The sequence below is a fragment of the Gorilla gorilla genome, chromosome 2 (genome assembly GCF_029281585.2).
Source record: "Gorilla gorilla gorilla isolate KB3781 chromosome 2, NHGRI_mGorGor1-v2.1_pri, whole genome shotgun sequence".
NCBI classification, from domain to species: domain Eukaryota; kingdom Metazoa; phylum Chordata; class Mammalia; order Primates; family Hominidae; genus Gorilla; species Gorilla gorilla.
Genome location: NC_086017.1, coordinates 195,418,498 through 195,439,700, shown reverse-complemented (window position 1 = coordinate 195,439,700; position 21,203 = coordinate 195,418,498). Strand labels below are relative to the sequence as shown.

The 21,203-nt window shown below is 52.8% G+C and overlaps 1 protein-coding gene and 1 non-coding gene across 9 annotated transcripts; both read right to left on the bottom strand.

Moving 5' to 3' along the window:
* Positions 1-84: 84 nt before the first annotated feature.
* EIF4G1 (eukaryotic translation initiation factor 4 gamma 1) lies at positions 85-20,962 on the bottom strand. 8 transcript variants are annotated; one of them, XM_019023058.4, is made up of 34 exons: positions 20,797-20,940; positions 19,926-19,982; positions 19,615-19,708; positions 19,239-19,325; positions 18,724-18,744; positions 17,962-18,138; positions 17,643-17,742; positions 15,691-15,803; positions 14,770-14,862; positions 14,499-14,565; positions 13,398-14,210; positions 13,051-13,139; positions 12,771-12,957; positions 12,547-12,680; positions 12,260-12,418; positions 11,908-12,096; positions 11,524-11,721; positions 11,155-11,301; positions 10,386-10,622; positions 10,127-10,231; positions 9,861-10,020; positions 9,549-9,649; positions 8,888-8,990; positions 8,534-8,636; positions 8,072-8,304; positions 7,816-7,934; positions 7,518-7,690; positions 6,755-6,880; positions 6,521-6,602; positions 4,140-4,238; positions 3,898-4,032; positions 3,695-3,776; positions 3,418-3,558; positions 85-711 (listed from the first exon to the last, which is right to left on the bottom strand). In XM_019023058.4, the coding sequence occupies exons 3-34, from the start codon at positions 19,672-19,674 to the stop codon at positions 530-532; spliced, it is 4,815 nt and encodes a 1,604-aa protein (XP_018878603.3). In that variant the 5' UTR covers positions 19,675-19,708; positions 19,926-19,982; positions 20,797-20,940; the 3' UTR covers positions 85-529. The 8 variants fall into 8 exon arrangements, with proteins under 8 accessions (XP_018878603.3, XP_004038170.4, XP_004038169.4 ...); XM_004038122.5 differs by having other exon boundaries at positions 11,908-12,093; XM_004038121.5 differs by lacking the exon at positions 18,724-18,744 and having other exon boundaries at positions 11,908-12,093; positions 20,797-20,962.
* On the bottom strand, positions 9,729-9,804 carry LOC115934203 (small nucleolar RNA SNORD66). The gene has a single exon (XR_004070025.3). It is a non-coding gene; the product is annotated as a small nucleolar RNA SNORD66 (small nucleolar RNA).
* Positions 20,963-21,203: the final 241 nt, after the last annotated feature.

Below are 21,203 nucleotides of genomic sequence, written 5' to 3'. Positions count from 1 at the left end.
CTACAGTACCAGCTCTGGGAAGGATCCCCACCTATAAACACCTTCTCTAGAGGGAGCAGGCCATAAAGCAGTAAGGCAGTGAGCTTAATTGAATTCATGTTTAATAATTACAGGCACCGTGCCCCCCCTTCCCCCTGCCCAGGCAGCAGCAGGGGTGGTACAGGGGCTGGGGCATATGCCCCCAGCAGCGAGGACGGCAGTCCCGAGAGTGATTTTCAGAAAATAAAAAAAAGGACCCCAGGGGCAGGCGTTGGTGCCCCTCCCCACCCCAAGACACACCAAATTTCAAGACTTTATATATAATATATCTCTGTGCCCCAGGGGGAGGAGAGGGACACCTGGCAGCATCCTGGAGGGGAGCCCAGGCAGCCCCAAGCCATCCTGCCTCTTCAGCCACTTTATTAGTTCAGACACATCACACTACAGGCACCCACTGCCACCGCCGCTGCTGCCGCCCCACTGCAGTCCAGGCGGCTAGCCGGGCCATCTGTGTGTCCATGGGGCTCCAGGTCCCCGGCCCCACCAGCCCTCAGTTGTGGTCAGACTCTTCCTCTGCCTCACGGAGCCACTTGAAGAAGGCTGTGACAGATTTAAGGGCCACACCCTTGCCCTGCTGCTCAGCGGGGTCCTTGCTACTCTCCCAACTGTAGAAGGCATCCTCCTTCACCACGTCCTCGTCATACAGCGCATCAAAGAACATCCGCAGCAGGTCTGCAAGCAGGCGGGACAGCAGTTAGAGGTGACTGGCCACCGCCACCCCAGCCCACCCCAGGGAACCCTCCCAAGCTCCACTGTTCAAACCAGGCCCTGACGCACCAGCCTGACATTTGTGGCCATTCCAGAGTGACTAGGCCTCTGACAGGATGCTAATCTCATGATCTGAGACTGCTGCACAGCAATGAGTCACTTGGCCATCGGAAAAACCTTACAAACTTGCTTGGCCTCACCTTAGCAGCCTGAAACCTCTCTGCCCATGATGTATTTAATGGAGAAAACTATATTCAGAATTGGTACTCCTGAATTCAGGAAATCGCTAAAAGTCCTATATATATCATACATAAAGTCCTATATATATCCTACATAAAGTCCTATATATATCCTACATAAAGTCCTATATATATCATACATAAAGTCCTATATATATCCTACATGTAACCTGAACATTCACTGCCCCCCAGACAGATCCTGACAACTGATCTCAATTTCCCTTCCTTCCCCACACATTTCCTGTACATACACACCTTCTCTGGCCTTGAAACTTTTGTGGATGCTATATCCTTTGCCGGAAACTTCCTCGTGTCTTGTTCCTTCAGGACTCAACTCAAGCATCACCTGTTCGGGCCCTCTTTCTCCTCAACCCCTAGCTGCTGGGTGGCCTTCCCAAGCAACGTGTCCTATAACCCCTGAAACACAACCCACCCCAGTGCCCACAAGGCACTACCAGTCTTTCCAAACCAAACCTTACACTTCTAAGCCATCTATGAGATGCTGCCAGCCAGGATGTTCTGCAGGGCATGCCCAGCCTCAAAGTCACAAACTGCCTAGGGGCACAGTCACCTGCTACCCCCACCCCATAGCAATGGGCCACAGCAGGGCAGAACCTTCACTTATCCCATACCTACACTCCAAATCCCACACATACCCACCCAGGGACCCCATCCAATCAATTATGCACTCTGCCCTGTATTTTCAAGCCCAAGTTTCTCCAACCTAAAAACAAAAAGCCCTGTTTTCAACCACTATCTTACAGCTAATAAAATATTTTGTCTACACTTGATGTTTTCCCTTCTTTCTGTCTCACTTAAGTATTTCTCAGTCCTTTCCAATCCAGAATCTGTCTCCTGCCCCACTAAATACTGTTTTTGCCAGGGTGGCCTCTATGTTTTTATATTCCAGACATCCTGCATTTTCAGGCCCACTCCTACAAACGCTCACAGCAGCATCTGGCATTATCAACCACATCCCTCTCCTCAAATTTCTCTGTCCTTGGTTCAGAGGGGCCTGTCCTCCTTTGGTCCCTACCAGTATGTCTGCTCTACCTCCTTGGGGCTGTATCTCAGGCCCTTATCACTCTCCCTCAGGCAAGCCCGTATCCTCTTATGACTTGCACATGAGTTACCCTGTGCTGGCATTTCACAAAGCTGCCTCCTGCCCTGACCTCTTCTTTTCCAAAAGGACCCAGATACCCCAGCTATTGAGCTGACATCTCGATTCCCTTACTCAAGGACCACAACTCAACTTGATCCACCGTTGCCTACCCCAGCAAATGACATCACACTATGGCCTCTAAGCCCACTGTGATTTAAAAACCATCCTGGGAGTCATCCATGACTTCTAATCTCTCATGGCCCCCTCCCCAGACCAGTGTAACCAAAAGCTGCCAACTCCATTTCCTAAGTATCTCTTGATCTGCCTACTCCTCTCCACCATCACCAGCAAGGCTGAGCCACTGGTGCTAACATTGCCACATCCACTCTCACCCCATTCCAAACCACTCTTCCCTCTATTGCCAAGATGATCTAAAAACTAAAATCAAATTCCTTTATTCCTTGCTTAAAATCCCACAAAGGCGTTTTCTTGCCCTCAGGCTAAAGCCCCAGACTCTGGCCATGGCTTACACCCAGCCCTGTGCCGTCAGGCCCACATCCCTCTCTTCGGCCCCATCTTGCCTCACTTAGGACTGGTTGCTGTGCTCTCCCACACTGGCCTTTCTTTAATAGTTCTTTTCCCTGTGTCAAGTTCTTCCTACCATAGGTAGAAAGAACACACATAGTGCCTTCGCTTCAAGCATTCTCCCCCTCCCCTTCCCAGTTGTTGTGGAGCGAATTACCACTCATTACCCCTCAGACCAGGTGTCCTCCCTCCGAGAGCACCCGTCTTCCCAGGCTCATTGCTCACGCCAGTACTAACTCCAGGCCAGCACAGGAAATTGCTCGGCTTCCTCTCTGTGAGCATGCCAATGCCCTGACACATACCTATGTTCTGAACACATAACCTGAGACATGTTCACTGAGACCTCAGTCTCCTCATGTGGAAAATAGGGGTAATACCATCCACCCTAAACAACATTTGTGAGGACTACATGAGGCAAGGTAAGCAAAGCATTTCAGCCCTGTGCCACGCCGTGGGGGCACATGGTACTGGGAAGATCCTATCATTTATCACCTCTGCACTGTTGGCATCAAACACATGGCTAGGCACAAAACAGGCAATTACCCTTCAAGGCTGTGTCTAACTCCTTCCACTTGTAGGAACAACACAACACAAACGTAAAAGGAAGGAATGAAACCCGGAGGGCATTTTGCTCTCTAATGACTACCTACCTTTCTTGGATTAAGACCCTTCCATGAAGGGTCTCATGCCCTGCTATCTGGCAGTCCCTCCACCCCACCCCTGTCCCCGTGGCCTGGCTCTTACTGGGAGGCTGTTCTAAGGTCACTACAAGGGCCTGGAGGGCGTAGAGCGCCTGTAGCTCCTTCTGCTCATCACACAGGTATTTCTGCAGCAGCTTCGCTCGCGCTTTCAGCACTGCAACGTCCACTCGGAGGGGAGTCTCAACTACAAGAAGACAGGGATGAGTGGAGCAATATACCCTTACCCCAGTTCAGAACTGGGAGGCCAAGGCTGACACCCACCTCCCTCCACTTGTCTGTCAGGCCCACCCTTGCCCCTCCATCTCCCTGGTTCCTCTTACAAATAATTGCAGAATAGCAGACAGCCGTCATGAGGGCTCGAACTAACGTGTTGGATACTATCTGCTGCTCACTCAGGTTGGCCTGTATGGGAGAAACAAATGATCCCCAGATTCTGAATTGGGCCCTTCAGTCTTCATTCTTGCTGCCCCCACCCCCACCCTAAGAACTACCTTTCCTTTATCGACATCCAGGAGAAACCTACCTCTATCCAGTCGAACACCCGCTGGTTACTGCTGCCCTCCTTCAGCAGCTTCTCCAGCTGCCTGTTCAGCTCCTCGGAGGGGAGTGCCCTCTGGCCAGGGGCTTCCGACTCCTCTCCCAGGGTATACTCCACCTTCTGCAATGGAAAAGGCCCGCAGTTAAGAGTTAAGGTTGCCAACATGAGACAAGAAAGAAGACTGGCCAGCCTCAAATGCTAGAATTAACCCAACTCCATCCCCAAACCTGTTCAGCGACGAATGCACCGATGTCCTGGCCTTCAGGTAGAAATTCCTTCCAGCTAAGCCCGGCTTCTCGCCACAGCGTCCCCACCTTTTTAGGACCCTGGAAAACACAAGACCAACCCAGCTTACCAAAGCTCTCTCTCTCCAAGGACCCAACAGCTCTACCACATTAATCCAACAAATATTTACTGAAAGCCTACTAGGTACCTGCTAGGCATTAAGGATGCTATAGAAATACTAATAGGCAAAGCCCTTCCATTCCTACGGTCTGGTGCAGGGCACAGATGTCAGTCAAATAACCACCCAAATAAATAAGAACTCGTCCCAGGCGCGGGCGGTGGCTCACACCTGTAATCCTAGCACTCTGAAAGGTCAAGGTGGGCGGATCACCTGAGGTCAGGAGTCGGAGACCAGCCTGACCAACATGGTGAAACCCCGTCTCTACAGAAAATACAAAAATTAGCCAGGCGTGGTGGTGGGTGCCTGTAATCCCAGCTACTCGGGAGGCTGAGGCAGGAGAATCGCTTGAACCCAAGGCGAGGGTTGCAATGAGCTGAGATCACGCCACTGCACTCCAGCCTGGGCGACACAGCGAGACTCTGTCTCAAAAAAATAATAATAATAAAATAAAATAAAAGAGAACTTGTCCACCACAGTGCTATGACACTAGGGTAGGAAAAATGATGTAAGGGCCTCTAGGAAGGGACAACTTCTAACAAGTATACTTGTTTCCTAAACCCAGAAAATCTTAAGACACAAATATACCCCATCCCTAACACAAATAAAAAATCCTCATAAAACCAGCAGTCTGAGCGCATTTTCTGTAAGGGGCAATAGACTATGAAGACATCACTCTTTTCTTTATAACAGACTAATGGCACTGGCTCTTAGCAAGATTATTGCAGTTCACAGATTTTAAAACATGCCCATTTTTTCACATTTTAACTAAAAGTTGTCTTACTGCCGATATATATATTTTTTTCATTTTGAGACAGAGTCTTGCTCTGTCGCCCAGGCTGGAGTGCAGTGGCACAATCCTGGCTTACTGTAACCTCCCCCTCCTGGGTTCAAGCAATTCTCCTGCCTCAGCCTCCCAGGTAGCTGGGACTACAGGTGCGCACCACCATGTCCAGCTAATTTTTTTGTATTTTTAGTAGATACAGGGTTTCATCATGTTGGCCAGGCTGGTTTCCAACTCCTGACCTCGCGTGATCCACCCGCCTCGGCCTCCCAAAGTGCTGGGATTACCACGCCCGGCCCAGTCTTTTCTTTCTTAACAGCGCATAAAGAATGTCTTATAATCTATGGCACCTTGGAGTTGATGAAATACACAAATAGTTCAATATGCTTATTTGTTGTTAAAAAACAACAACTTGTCCTGGTACACATCTATTTAAAAGAATTAAATGATGTTGACATAACAATTCCTTTAAATCCCAAGTGTGATTCCTCCAGGTCCCAGATGGCTGAACCCTTGAAACTGCACACACTCACCCCAACTTCTCACTTCCACTAAGTACCACATTCAACTTACCTTTCCCCATCTTTTTGCCTTTATATTCGCTAGTTACCAATTAACTTTCACAAAGCCGCTTCAGCACCCTGAAAGCCTCCTGTCACGAATATTGTCAAATATTCCTTTGCAACCCCACAGTACTTAAGATACTCCACTCTATTTCAACTGTTTTATGTCACGCTTTACTGTTGTTTTTATCAAGCTGTCATTTTTTTCTTTTTTGGAGACAGAGTCTTGCTCTGTTTCCCAGGCTGGAGTGCAGTGGCACAATCTCGGCTCACTGCTACCTCCGCCTCCCGGGTCAAGTGATTCTCCTGCCTCAGCCTCCTGAGTAGGTGGAATTACAGGCGCCTGCCACCACGCCCGGCTAATTTTTGTGTTTTTAGTAGAGATGGGGTTTCACCATATTGGCCAGGCTGGTCTTGAACTCCTGACCTTGTGATCCACCCACGTCGGCCTCTCAAAGTGCTGGGATTACAGGCGTGAGCCACTGCGCCCGGCCCATTTTTTCCTTTTTCTCTACCAACTTGTTTCTTGTGTTTTATTCATTGCTGTGTCCCTCCCTAGTGCTTAGTATATGATAAGTGATCATCAACAAAACCCTAGTTCAATGAATGAATAAATAAATGCATCAACCACAGGCCTAGGGTCTTAGACTGCCATTCTCCTCCAGTCTTGGCCAGAACTCATGATAGGAACTGGTGTGCGGGAGATGGCCCACCTCAGTATTTCCTCTCCCAAGTACCAACACAATCCTGCCATCACCATCACTCCACTCCACCAATGGACCATGAAGCTTCAGGGCCACAGCAAACAGCCAAAACCACACCGTGGGAGGCATGTCTGGACTCCTGGCCCTCACTCACCATGCTTTTGCACAGGAGGCCCAGGATCTCCAGCAACAGGGAAGCAGCTTTGCCCAACGGTCTCAGAGGCTTTGTAATCTCCCTACAAGAAGAGAAAAACCTAATGCTGACAGCCTCCACAGTTCTCTCACCACTACTCCATCTCCCTCCAAACCAGGGTATCCAACCCAGCCATTTCCCTACCACCTTTCCTCTGGTCTTTACCTCCCCTGAATTCCACCCAGGGGGACTTACCTGAACAGCTCCCCCATGGGCACCCCACCTTCCTGCAGAATGGGTGTTACCAGTTCCGCTAGGTAGAGCCACACGTGGGGGATGTCAATTTCCATGTCCTCAGCCAATTCCAAGATTTCATACAACCTGCAAAGGGAATTCAAAGTCAAGACATTCTAGGCCAGGTCCCCACTCTCCTTCTGGGGCAACATGGCATGGCTAAGGCATCAACTATGGAACCCCCGGGAACATTTTCTAGACATGGGGACAATTATCTCAAGCTAAGGCCACCTCTGTGTCCTTAGATGGTTTTCACCCCGCTTAACCCCCTAAAGTTATGCTGACCAGGATGGTCAAGGAACCCATACTGTTTTTTGGTTTTTTTTTCTTTTTTTTGAGACAGTTTTGCTTTTGTCACCCAGGCTGGAGTGCAATGGCACGATCTCGGCTCACTGCAACCTCCACCTCCCGGATTCAAGCGATTCTCCTGCCTCAGCCCCCCGAGTAGCTGGGATTACTGCGCCACCACGCCTGGCTAATTTTTGTATTATTAGTAGAGACAGGGTTTCACCATGTTGGCCAGGCTGGCCTAGAACTCCCAACCTCACGTGATCCTCTAAGGAATCCAACCCACCTTGGCCTCCCAAAGTGCAGGGATTACAGGCGTGAGCCACCGCACCCGGCCAGGGAACCTATACTCTTATGCAAGGTTCCAAGGGTCCCAAAAAGGAGGTAGAAAATTGTGGGTCTGTATAAGTGGGAGGCCCAGAGAAGCCGGTCATACCCTTGGTAGTACTGAGCAGTAGACAGGTGCCCAGCACAGAGCAGCTGGTGCAGCAGCTGCCCCATATGCTCACGAGCAATGGCACTGCGCTCCAGCGTAGACTCGACACCATGCCGTACAAAGATGAAGAGCAAGGAGGGTGAGGCCAGCTCCTGCACGCACTGGACTGCCTCCTGAGGGGTGCAGGGCACAGCAGGAAGAGACCAGTCACTGTCTGACCCAGACCCCGGACCCCTATGCCTGCCAGCATGATCCCTCCCTGCCCACTCCTCAATCACACGCCGCTCCCACTGCCTACTTTCATGTCATTGAGATGGAGGTATTCCTCAATGATAGCCTTGGATTTCTTCTCTAACTCCTCCTCAGAGAGAGCCGCCTTCGGGGGGCTCACTGAGGGTAGGGCAGCTTCTCGCTTCACTGTGGGAAGAGAACACAGATTAGAGGGACTTTTCAGTCTTCCCAGCAAACAAGATTCGGAGCTCTCAAAAAGCTGGGGACCAGCTAGTCCCAAGGCAGCCAATGCCTTTCCCTCCATTCCTCTCCCAGACTCTCACCGGCATCCCGCCCACGGTCCCGATCCTCCGTGAGGCTGGCTGCCTTGCGCAGCCCCTCAGGCTGGGAGGGCCGTTCTCTACTCCGCTCCTCCACTTCCTTGCTGAAGCTCCGCTTGGTAGCAGGTGTCCGCGCACGATCAAGCCGGTCCCCACGGTCCCCTCCCCGTTCACTCCGCTCTAGGCGGTCTCCTCGGTCTCCAGCTTTCTCGCCTCGTTCTCGGCTCAAGCTACTCCTGGAAGAAAGACAGACACATTTTCACTCACTTGCACTGCCCAGGCACTCATGTAATTACACAACATGCTGAGCAACTGTTGGGCCTTGTTCTTGGCATGAGTATGCCCCAATCTAACCCAAGGGCTCCAACCAGGACAGGTATGAAGAAATTTCCAACCTATGGCAACAACCAGAACCCAATCACGGTGCCCCCAGTGTGAATAACAAAGATGTCCAGGAAACCTCACCTCTGCACCACACGTCTATTATCTGTGCTTTCTGTGGGTACCGCTTGTTGAAGGGCTGAGAAGCGGTTCAAAGTACTAGTAGCTGGGCGAGCAGCTTCTGATGCTGGGGATGCAGAAAATCCGTATTAAAATCTTTTTCTCCTTTCCTGCATTTTATCCCCTACTTGCCAGTTTAGGACACTTGGTCCCAGTCCCAAAAGTAAAGCAGTTCAATCCCTGGAACCACAACACAAACCTCCTCTATTGCCTGCATTGCCTAACCACCTTGTACTGAAGGCCTCCCTAACAGAAAAGGCTCTGTCCTCAAGGGAGCTCTGACGGGTAACCACCCAGCTCCTGACACTGCCTCCATACCTGCGTCTGAGGGCTTGGCTCCTGAGCCTCCGCTGCTGCCCTTGCCCCAGCTCAGTCGCCCTCCAGGTGCAAAGAGCTGGTTGTTAGAATCGATGGAGCCAGGCTGAAGAAGAAAAGGGGAGTAGAATCATAGGTCCAACCCGGCTGAGTCCCTTGGCCAGCACCACCATATGCAACCAAACAGGTAGTGAATGGCCCAGTCCAGGGGTCAGAAAATCTTTTTTAATAAAGGGCCAGTTTCTATTGCAACTACTCAATTCTGCCACAGTAGCATGAAACCAGCTGTAGATGATAAAGGCATGGCTGCGACTGTGTTCCAATAAAACTTCATGGACACTGACATTTACATTTTATTTAATTTCCACAGCATAAATTACCATTCACTTTTTGGTTTTTCACAACTTTAAAATGTAAAAACCACTACTGGGTCCTGGGATGTATGAATGGGCTAGATCTGGCACGTGTGTGTGTGTGTTTGCCAAACACTGGTCCAGACTAATGGGAGTGCCACCCTCCCTCTACAGCTGGCAGTCCTGTCTCCAGCAATCCAACCAGTTAGTCTAAGAGGAAACATTCAGCTGTCACCTTCTCAACTTTAGAAAAGTGAGGGGACTAAGATCTAAACCTGAGCTGAATCACCCACTCCCACACACACCCCTACCTTGGTGATCTTGGTGAGTCGTGAGGTGTCAATGGGGCGGCTACCTTTGCTGATGGGAACTGTGTTCCAGCCACCATCATCCACAAGTGGAAGTCCACGGCCTGACACAAAAAGAGGGGCGTACTGGAATAATGAATAAATCCTAGCAGCCCCTTCCCCTTGGGCCACCCCCAGCCTCCCTTCCTCAGATCCTCAGTTCCATCATGGGGTCTCAGTGGCCCAGACACGTGGCACTAACAGGAAGTCATCAGAGGAAAGTATAACCTCCCAGTCCCTTCACTGCTCCCTTCTCAATCCCAGCCTGGAACTCACTGATGGGAGGGCCTGGAGGACCACCCCGACGCTTGTCACTGCCCTTGGCCATGAGCTGCTGCACTTTGATGTGCTCTCGATGTTCTTCCATCTCAGCCTCCTTATGGATCTGGTCAATGGTCTTGGGACCCTGATCCCCTCGGCGTGGCACCCAGTTGCTCTGTGGAGACAGAGGGCCAGTCACGATGATGTCAGAGAAGGCCAGACAAGGCAGTGTCAGAAACTGGAGGCAGCAGGCTGGCAGTGGGGAGGAGGGGGACACACACCCCTCGCAGATCCAGCACGTCCTGCAGCATAAAGCGGATGCGGGATGACGTCTTCTTTTCTTTAATGATTTTTTCCATCTGGTTGAAATACTGATCCATTCGGGGCTAGGAAGGAGAAAGGCATCAGACCAGGAACTTCTCACGTCCCACCTATAACTGCAGGCCCCACCCCTCCTCAGGCCTTCTGCCCCATCATTGTGGGCTCAGTGAGCCCCACATATGCTTCAGCCCATCCCCCTCCAGATGCAAGGACCTCTACCTTGGCTTTTTCAAAGTCCAGGTCTTTGCCAATGGTGGTGAGCAGACGACAAAGGCACTCAAGGGACTCTTCATCATGGTTCTTAAGCAGTTTGACCACACAGTCATGCATTATTGCCTCTGTTAACATCTTCAGCTTGAACAACTCTCCAATAAACTTGATATTCCCTAAAGAGCGCCGCCGGGCTATGTCCCGAGCCTCTTCCAGCTCTTCCTTCAGGCGTCCTCGTTCCTCTGCCTGCCATTCACGGGACAGGGATTGTGTCAAAAAGATAACCAGCCACTCGGCTAAAACCTTTTTCTACCTGGATATCCAAACCTAGCAATAAGCACTCAGTCCTGAGGCAGGCTGGCTGGGCATAGTGGCTCATGCCTGTAATCCCATCAATTTGGGAGGCTGAGGCAGGCGGATCATTTGAGGTCAGGAGGAGTTTGAGACCAGCTTGGCCAACATGGTAAAACCCCGTCTCTACTAAAAATACAAAAAAATTAGCCAGGTATGGTGGCACATGCCTGTAATCCCAGCTACTTGGGAGGCTGTGAGGCAGGAGAATCACTTGAACTCAGGAGGTGGAGGCTAGCCAAGATCACACCACTGCACTCCAGCCTGGGTGACAGAGCAAGACTGTCTCAAAAAGGAAAAAAAACGTCCTGAGCCAGAGAAATCCCCAAGACACCACTACCTCCATTCCAAATTCTACAGCTGAGTAGCATCTGGGTAAGGGAAGGAGGTAAGTGGTGAGTGGAATCGACAGTGGGTTTTCTCTCACCGAAGCAGCTTCATCCATCTCTTTTTGCTTCTTCTCAAAAACCTCATCATCATCTTTGTCTTTCTCAAACTCCTTCTGACATCGATTCAACAACAGCTTTCGGAAGTTCACAGTCACTGTTGGCTTTTCCGTAGTGGGCACTTTCAGCTGTAGGTCAGACAGAATGTCACACTCAGACTAGTCCTGGGCAGGGAAGGCCCTCCAAGAGCCTTTAACTACCTGACCCAGGAAGATCTCTGGCCCCAGCTCTGCCTCCTTCCAGCTGGAAGAGGCACAAGTTGGAGGGGAACCAAGAAGCTGGACTCAAGGAGTCTTGGGAATAGAAATGGGCAACCAGACCATTAGATTTAGAACCCACTGGAAACTAACCGCCATGAGGCAGCGGCACATGTTGGCATAGGCCACAGAGAAGTTGGGCTCTGAAATGGCCTTCTCAAAAATGAGGTCAATGACCCCTTTGAGGCGCTCCTCGGTGTCGATGGCCAGCTGCGTCACTTGCTTCATCAGCTGCTGGAACATCTGGGGTGTCAGTTTATTCAGGATGGAGCGCACCCTGCGGAATAGGTCCTGGAGGGAGAAGAGACAAGAGTTCCAGTGAGGGTCTCAGAACGGGCTGTTGGGAGGGACAGGAGAGGGTGGTGGGGACTTAGGCATGACAGATGCTAGTGATAAGGACAAAAAGAAGCAAAGAGGGCACAGATGGCAGACCTGGAGAAGAAATGGAGAGAGACCAAAAGCAGGACTTGCCAGTACCTGGGTTTTGCTGCCATCAGCATCTTCTTCCCCTCGATCCTTATCAGCCGCCGTCCGCTTGCTGCTGGGTTTCCAGGCTTTCTCTGCTTTGTTCAGTTTTATATCTTCGGTCATTAACACTGTGGCAATGATCTTGCGTGGTTCTTTTCGGGGGCCCTGCTGAGAGCGCCGGGGTCCCAGGCCAGCCTGCTAAGCAAAGGATGAAGACAAGAGGGGACATGGAACTAGTCAGCGCAATATGTGACACCACTACTACACGCCTCCAGGGCAAACCCCTCCCCGCGGGCACTGAGACACGGAATCATCCACTCCCACTCCTTCCCCACCTGCCACTTTACCCAGCCCCACTCACCGGCCCACGGGGCAGCTCCCCACCTGGCCCACCCCTTGGGGGCCCACGGGTGCTAAGGGTTGTCCGGCCAAGGTTGGCAAAGGATGGAGTGAAGTCTGGGCCACAATTTATGCCTTGTAGTCTAGTGGGATCCAGTGGCCGCAGTGGTGTTTTATTGGCCTGCAAAGAGGACAGGAAAAGGTCTCAGAAGCAGGCTAGAGCGGTTGATTACTCTTTCAGGACCTCAGGCTCCTCCCCAATCCATCCAGCACAAACTTATCGTCCCCTCCCCAACTCAAGCCACTAACCTTGTCCAGCACCACGTCACTGATATGTGGCAATCCCTCTGGCTTCTGCATACTAGCAAAGATGAACTGAAAACCAAGCAGGAACTCACGGTCGTAACGTTTTTTCTCCTCTAGGTTTAGAGGCTTCCACTGATCTGCAAGGAAAACAGAATGAAGCAATCATACTGCCTCCTCTGGCCCTAATAAGAAAACTCAAGCCATTCTCAACCCTTTCTTCAGCATACCTGACTTATATTCATACTTCTGTTCCCCGGGCTGGATGTTCTCAGCATTGTGAATTTTGTCTTCCTTTGAGTCCCAGGTCTCATCTGCTTCCTCGGGACGTGGGGGCACACTACTGCCCTCAGACTCTGGGCCTGGATTGCTGCCTGCAGGAGGCTGATTTTCCACCTCTGGTACTGCCGGGTTCACCTAGAACAACAGAACATCCAGTTTTGGTTGCAGAATGACCACTGTTCCATACCTCAACTTGGCCCTCTCCCCTCCCATTTTCTGCTCCCTTACCTCCTTGAAGGCATCCAGAAGGTCTCCAACAGCCTCCTTCTTATTTAGCTCCTTAATTTTCCGTCTCCTCTTTGGCACAGATACTGCCACTAATTAAAAATAAATAAAAAAAAGCATGGATCTTTGCCAATAATTTAAGGAGTACCCTTAATCCCTGGGAAATAGAAAGCAGCCAAAGTACAATATTTCCCCTTTGCATCACCCTCTTTAGGCTTAAAAGTCCTTAATCTAGTTCTTAGATTCCATTGCAGGGACCCAGAAACATGTCAAAAATGGGCGGTCATCAAGGAGGGCAAGGAACCATATCCCCTAGCCCGCCCTACCTCTACCGTCCAACCACACCTTACCTTGAGTGGCCGCTGCTGCCTCCAAATTCTGAGACAAGTTGGCTGGAATAGGGGTACTCTCTGGGGGGAGCAGTTCCTCTCCTCCTTTCTCACTCTCAGCTTCTCCTGCTTCTCCTTCTTCCTCTTCTTCTTCTTCTTCCATTTCCTCCTCCTGAGCTGGGGAAGTAGCTGAAGGAGCCGTAGCTGGAGTAGCAGAGGGGATGGTGGGGGGCGCCACTGATGCTGTCACCTCCTTGGCCTGCTCCTCTGGCTCACTGACTGGGCTTAAGTCCACAGCTGGTGGCGAGGGGGCTCCGTTGAGCAGTTCCTCAGGTTGGGCAGTTGGAGCAATGGGCACAGGGGATTCGGAGGGGCAAGCTGGGGGAGGAGCAAGCTCTGCGCTTGACTCCACCTCTGGTTCCAGATCTTCAGATGGGACCATGCCATTAGGCTCATGAATTTCCACTGTGTGAGATGCCAAAGGGGTGGGAGCCTGGAGAGGACTGGAAGAGAACTCAGATTCTGGAACCGGTTTGCTAAGTGTCACTTCTACTTCCAGTATGGGTTCGGCGAGAGGAGTGGGTTCTGGAGAGAGGCGATATGGCTCCCCAGTTTCACGGGAGATGGGGGTTGATTCTTCTACAGACATTTGTATAGTTGTCATAGTGTCCCCAGGAATAGAGAGGACTGCGAGATTAGGCTCAGACCCCGGTTCCAAGACTGGGGATGGTGACGGGGTCGGAGAAGGTGACGAAGGCTGGGATTCTGAAGGGCTATGCTCTGGGCCAGGCAGCCCTGGCCGGTCAGCAATGATTGCTCCCTGTGACCGGTCATCTGCACCATAGGAAGGAAGAATCAGCAACTAAAGGCAAGTGCTTAACTGCTATTGTTCCTCCCCATCCTCCAGCCAAGGCATTCCCAACTTAATACCCCCGCATCATCTTCTCCCCACCTAAGCTATACTTCCACTTTCATCCAAAACCCAATTCACCCTCAAAATCCCACAACCTGAAATCTAAGTCATAATTCTCTAGTACCCAGTTCAAGTCACTCCACCACCTCAGCATTTAACTGTTAACATTCCCCTTCCCCATAAAAGCTCCGTCCCACCGGCTTACTTACCTGGCCGGACAATGACAGCAACCTGGGGCGTCTCCCCATTAGCTTGAGGCTCCAGACCGCCTCCCGTCTGCAGGACACAAAGGGTTACCAAGTTTGCACTGAAGAGTCCCACAACCCTTCTTTACTAGAGCCATTTCTACTTTAGCTCTGCCTAGAAATCCAGGAAAGCAGGGAAATAAATCCCTTAGTTGAAAGAAAAGATCCAGGGACTTGGGAGTCCAGGGCAGAACAGACATCCCAGCCAGGGTATCACTCGAAAAGCAGACAGTACCTGGGGAGGGGTGGGTGTGGAGGCAGTGCGGGCCCCAGACATGATCTCCTCCGTGATATCCTTTCCTCCTTGGTTTGGATCTCGAATTCGGATCTGGGGAAAGCAAGCTATAAGATGAGTGGGAAGCAGGAAGAGCCCACCTCTCCACCCTGCCCCAATCTTAAGACTCTGGGCCAACTCCCCACCCCTCAGCTGGAAGCAGGTAGGTAGGTGCCAGAAACCCCTTGAGTTCCACTTTCGGCCCATCTGGCTGCTCTCGTAGTCCCTGCCCCAGCTCCCACCCTTAAGACACCCTTGACCTCACAGAGCAGCCCTGTACATCACAATGCCCCTCCCTCCCTCATCCCTACCCCACCAGCAGTCCCCAAGTCAGTGGCTGCACACCCTGGGGCCCAGGACCCCCATCTAGAACCCAATCGGCTCACTTGTGGCTAGTGTGCCTGATCTCTGGGGGCAGGGCCCAGATCCAGTAGGTGGAGCCAGGGTGACTCAGCGGCTTCCCCAGCTCTGGCACCCTATTCTGGGCACCACGCCCAGGGCTTGAGGACTGAGCAGAGGCGGAGGCCTTGAGAGCTTCCAGGACTGGGGGGGCAGGGGGGGAATGGGGGCTGGGGCCACAGAAAACAAACCATTTCCAAGGCAAGCCACCAGAAACCCAAAACCAAGCATAGTTCTTCCAACCCCCCAGCACCCAGGTCTCGCAGGAACTTCCTCGCTAGCCACTTCAGTCTTCCCATGACTGCTTCTATGCTGAAATCTTAGCATCTTACAAAGAACCTGAGCCCTCCACAGACCCCATTCTCTGCCCACTCTCAGCTCCTTCCTCCTCAAGTCACTGCTCTTTCCAGCACAATGTCCCACCAGCACCTGACCTTGATTCTCCCCTTCCCAGATGTCCCGGAGCCCCTCACTGCTACTCACCGTCTTACGCTCCCTCTTGGGAGCAATCTGGGGTGGCTGGTTCATCAAAACTGGGGCGGGGGCCACGCCAGTGGGAAACTGCTGCACCCCTTGGGCTGGATAGTAGGCGCCAGCTTGGGGGAGGGGGGACGGAGAAGAATGGTGGTAGCGTCAGGGCCCAACCATATACTAATGCCTGCCTGACACCTCCCACCCCAAAACCTCTCACCACCCACAGCCGGCCCCTTGCCCTGCCCTGCCCTCCTCCCCCAGGGAATTAGGTGTCTGTCAAAGCTGGGGAACCAGTCTGAACTGCGTTTACAAGAATTCCTAACACACACACACACACACCCCTCGTAGGCAGGCACTCTTTCCCTACCACACACCAGTGACCAGGAGGACTTATGTCTGTCCTTCCACCGTACAAGTTACTCTCGTGTGTGTACCCCACCCACTATCAACATGTACACACATACTCTGAACCTGAAACAGAACCAGGTCTTTGGCTGGTAATGAGAGAAAGAGATCTGCCAACCCTGTTCCATTTAACTTGAGTCTAGTTCCTGTCTCCAGCCCTTTACAAAGGGGCAAAGAAACAAAGTAACATTATGAACTAGGCTCAAGATGAAGAAAAATTAATTCCTTAAAGCAAACTATCTCCAAAGTGGGTGAGTTCTTTTTTCCCCTTAATTTTTTTTTTTTTTTTTTTTTTTTGAGATGGAGTCTCACTCTATTGCCCAGGCTGGAATACAGTGGCACAATCTTGGTTCACTGCAATCTCCACATCCCGGGTTCAAGCGATCCTCCTGCCTCAGCCTCCCGAATAGCTGGGATTACAAGAGTGCATCACCAGGCCTGACTAATTTTTGTATTTTTAGTTGAGACAGGGCCAGGCGTGGTGGCTCACGCCTAATAATCTCAGCACTTTGGGAGGCTGAGGCAGGTGGATCACTTGAGGCCAGGAGTTCGAGACCAGCCTGGTCAACATGATGAAACACCGTCTCTACTAAAAACACAAAAATTAGCTGGGTGTGGTGGCACACGCCTGTAATCCCAGCTACTTGGGAGGCTGAGGCAGGAGAATCACTTGAACCTGAGAGGCAGAGGCTGCAGAGAGCCAGGACTGTGCGACTACATTCCAGCCTGGGTGACAGAGCGAGACTCCGTCTCAAAAAGAAAATTAAAATAATAATAAAATTTAGTAGAGACGGAGCTTCACTATGTTGGCCAAGCTGGTCTCGAACACCTGACCTCAAGTGATCCGCCTGTCTTGGCCTCCCAAAGTGCTGGGACTACAGGCGTGAGCCACCGTGCTCAGCCCCCCCTTAAATTTTAAAATAGAGACAGGGTCTCACTAAGTTTCCCAGGCTGGTCTCAAACTCCTGGCCTTAAGCAGTCCTCCTGACTCCCAAAGTGCTGGGATTACAAGCAAGATCCGGGCGCATTCTTTAAATTCATCCCTAAATTCCACTTGTTTTTGACAAGCACAAGTGTATTTGTTTAAATTTTGCATACATATAAACAAAAACATACATGTATGAGAGATTCATACTCAAAACTTTTCCTGATAGGTGATCAAAAAACTTGGAAGCCACTGCCATAAAGAACAGACTAATCCTTCCCTAGAACATAAATAAAAAATAGCTACAAAAACCTCCCAAATTTGCATTACATGGGCTCCCAACCATGGAAGAAGTGTCACAGGGAAAGCCTACTAATAGGCTCTCAGGCTGGTGCCTGATCCTACATTCCCTGATGTGGGAAAGACTCTAACTCTCCTGGCAATAAAATCAAATTTTCTCCCCACAATCAACACCAGTTAAATATTAAGCACCAATCCCTACCACCTATTAACCTTATCATTTTTAGACCAGAAGCCAAGCCTGGGAAGGGTCTTCTGCTTTAGAAATCAGCAGATGAGTTTAGATGCTCCCTTGGGCTTGTTCTCACCTCTGACTCCCTCCCCTGCTTACCGTAGGTCCCAAATTCTGTAGGGCTTGCACCTGGATAGAAGCCTGGGGCTCCTGGCTGCACAGGGTACTGCTGTGTCGGGACAACGTATGTGGAACGCCCCTGGTGGGGGAGGGGGAGAGGGAGAGAAGGAGTTGAGGGAGCTATGAGTTCCATATCAGACTCCAAAAAGAACGTAGGTCAAGACAAGCCAAGCCAACTCTGGGCAATGACCAGAAGGAAGTCCCACCTCTGGAAAAGCAATGGAACTGGAGGGTCAGGGTGAGGGAAGTGAGAGGTATAGGGGTCTGTGGCTTCTAGGCTCCAAGCCCCCAGCCTCACCTGTCCAGGGATGTAGTAGGCCCCCTGGGAGGCTGGGTAGGAGATCTGGGAAGGGATCATCATTACTTGGGATCCAGCAGGGTAGACATGGGCAGCTGGGCCAGGGCGGGCAGGGGCTGCACTCTGCACTCGGGAGGCTGCACTGCTCGGGGGCTGGGCCCGGCTAGGGTAGAAGTGCTGTCAGGAGGGAGGAAAGCAGTTGGCATTGTAAAGAGAAGGAAGTGGACAAAAAATAGCCACTCCACAATGTCTCTACAGCCTGGAAAGAAGTACTGTGGGCTTCAGAACATGGCGACCAATCCTTCCAAGACCACTTGACCAAATGGCTAAGCGGCTTCTTGTACACACACACGCCCTCCAAACCTCCAAATTCAGATGTACGCTTTGCATCCTGCAGAGATTTACTCTCACTGCCATGCATACGCACGTCACCTCTACCAAACTACCCCTCTGCAGAGGCTTCCTAACACCGAGATGCATCATGCCTAAGTAAGGCCCTTTCGGGCAACATATCCCCAGCATGCACTGCTCCACCAGCATGTAATGAGGAGCTAACCATAACATGCAACAGCATCCCAGTCCCCAGATGCGCGTTCTTCAAGATGTAGCCCCTAACATGCATCACTCGGCCTCCAACTGAGAACCTGGACACCAAACAAGTCACTACCCTGAAGATCCCCATTCCCTGTGTCTAGCCCCTGACTAGGGTGGAGGGTAAGAATGAGACCAGAAGACTGTCCAGGGTTGGGAAAGGGGTATTACCTGCAGAGACCTGAATCCTCCCTGAGAGCACATGGGGACAGGAAAGAAGAGAATTACCCCCAAGGTGATGGCGGGGGGAGGGAATGAAGGCAATAGGACAGGACAAGAATCCTCCCACTTAGTAAGGAAGAAGTTGGGGAACAGAGAAACGCAAGGACCAGCTGGAGTGTTTACCTCACCACAGTCCAAAGAGAAAGCAGAGAGAGCAATAGAGCAATGGCAGCCTCCGGTAAAAGGAGCAAATAGGAAAGCAAGAGTTGGCAGCAGGGCCCAAAGCACTGCCCCCAATTCTCAGAGGCACTAGGATCCCAGTAATGCCACCCTCATTGACAACATACTATCCACGGGACCAGCCACCGTGAGTAATCAACAGGGCAAGGCGCAGAGCCGCATGAAAGAACACAGAGGATTAAGGCCAGGTATGGGGCCTCCAGTTTCCATCCTAGACCTAAACTGGCCAAAGCTTTCCACTGCTCCCACCCAGGTCCCCTACTCCCCTCCCCACAGCCCCTCACCTGGCGGGGCTGAGAAGGCGTGTTCATTTGTGTCGCTTGTGGCGTACTGAACACCACCGGCGCTGTCTGCCCCGGGGGAAACGCTGGCTGAAGAGGGGAGACCAGAGTTCAGCAAGAGGGGAAGCCCAGGTGGGGCAGAAACCCAAGCTGGTGAAATAAGGGGAGCAGATCTGCGGCAAGAGCCTTAACAATCCACATACCCCCTCCCCGTGACAGCCCCCGGGGACAGCCCAGGGGCCCTGTCTCAATTTGGCAGCAGGCGGCTGCACTTTGCCCTGACACAGATGGGGGTAGGAAGATCCAGAGGCTGGAACCTGTTCCTGCCCGACTGCCTGGTCTCCCCCACCCCCACCCCTGCTAATTCCTCCCTAATTACCTGTGGGAGTCCGGGGGATGGGGCGGGTGGGGGGCCTGTGGACTGTGGAGCTTTGTTCATTTCATTTGGTGCCACATCAGGGTCCCCCCAGCACCTGTTGGGAAAGAGTGGCGCTCAGGAAGAGGAAGGGACCCAAGCTTAAGGCAAATGGGGCGGTGAAAGGGTTGATGCAAGGGCTGGGTCCCATACGGAGTCCCAGAGATGCCAAGAGGGTGAAGCAGAAAAGATACAGCCTGTCCCCACCAACATGCTGTCAAACCCGCATCACTTCCAACCAACCCCTGACCTACTGAAACAGTCCCCTCACTCACCCCCTCGATTAAGAACAAGTCCACGGTGCGGCCTACAGGTTCTGGGCATCCGAGGGCCTGGGGTTGGGAGGTGAGGGTATCAACCTGGCTCCGCGGGGCCCAAGACCAACCAGACCGGAAATTCCAGGTCTCGCTGGCACCAGGCTCCCGGATCACGAACGGAGCTAGCTGCTTCGGCCGTGGTGTCCCCACCCCCCACCCGGGGACACCGGGTTCGGGCCTGGCCCAGGGGCACACAGGATACGCCTGCCGCCGGGGAACCCGCACTGGGCCAGAAGCTAGGCCTGCCGCCGCCCAGGAGTGTAGGCCAGGAAGGGCGGGAGTCAGGCCCTAAAAGGCCAGGCGGGCGGCGGCCGTCGAGGAGCCGGTTTCAGGCAAGTGAGGGTCGGCCCGGAGGGCGGGCGGGGCCGGGGGCTCCTCCCTGCCCGCCGCCACCGCCTCCCTCCCCTGCGCCCTCCCTGCGCAGCGCGGGCCAGTGCCAAAGAACAACGTGTCACTTCCCGGCGGCCTGGCCGCGAAGGGGGGAGGGGGCGGCGGGCCGGGAGCCGTGGTGCCTGCGCCCGTGGGCTGCCGGGCCTCCTCGGGTCAGGCCGAGGTGGCATTTCGCGGCGACGAAGCCGGCGCCCTACCAGCCCGCGGGGCCCGCATAGTCCGGCCCTGCGCTCCCCACCCCCACCCAGCAGCCAGGCCCGGCCGGGCCAGGCACACGTGGGCCGGGGATCGGGACCCTGGCGGGCCGGGGCCCTGTGTCGGGCCGCGGGGCCAGGGCGCCGGGGCGGCGGCGCAGGGTGGCCGGTCCCGGCCCGGATGGCGGCGGATGCGGGGGGAGGGGGTGGGGGGGCCGGGTCGGGCCCGGACATGGCGGCTTTACCTTCAGTCTCCTTCAGTCCGCGCGGCCGAGCCCCACGCAGCCGCACAGACGTAGTCCACAACCATTTCCGGCTCCCCGCACAGATCCCGCTCGGCGGCCACCGCTTCTCCGCAGGCGCAGCCGGCGCCCCCACGTGACCGGCGCAGGGGGCGGAGCCGCGCCGGGCGATCTGCGCCGCCGAGCACATGGGATTTGCCCCGCCCCGTCACGTGACAGCCACAGCCCGCCCCCGTGTCCCCTCCCGAACTTTGAAACTCCCAGACCGATTCCCCTCTGTGTTTCTCTCTGTTCCGCGATTCTTTAGTTCATTCATACTTTAAGCAACCATTTATTGAGTGCATGCTAAGTACAAGGCGAAGTGCTGGTTGAGGGCTGAGAAACTGAAATCAGTCTCGGCAAAAAAAAAA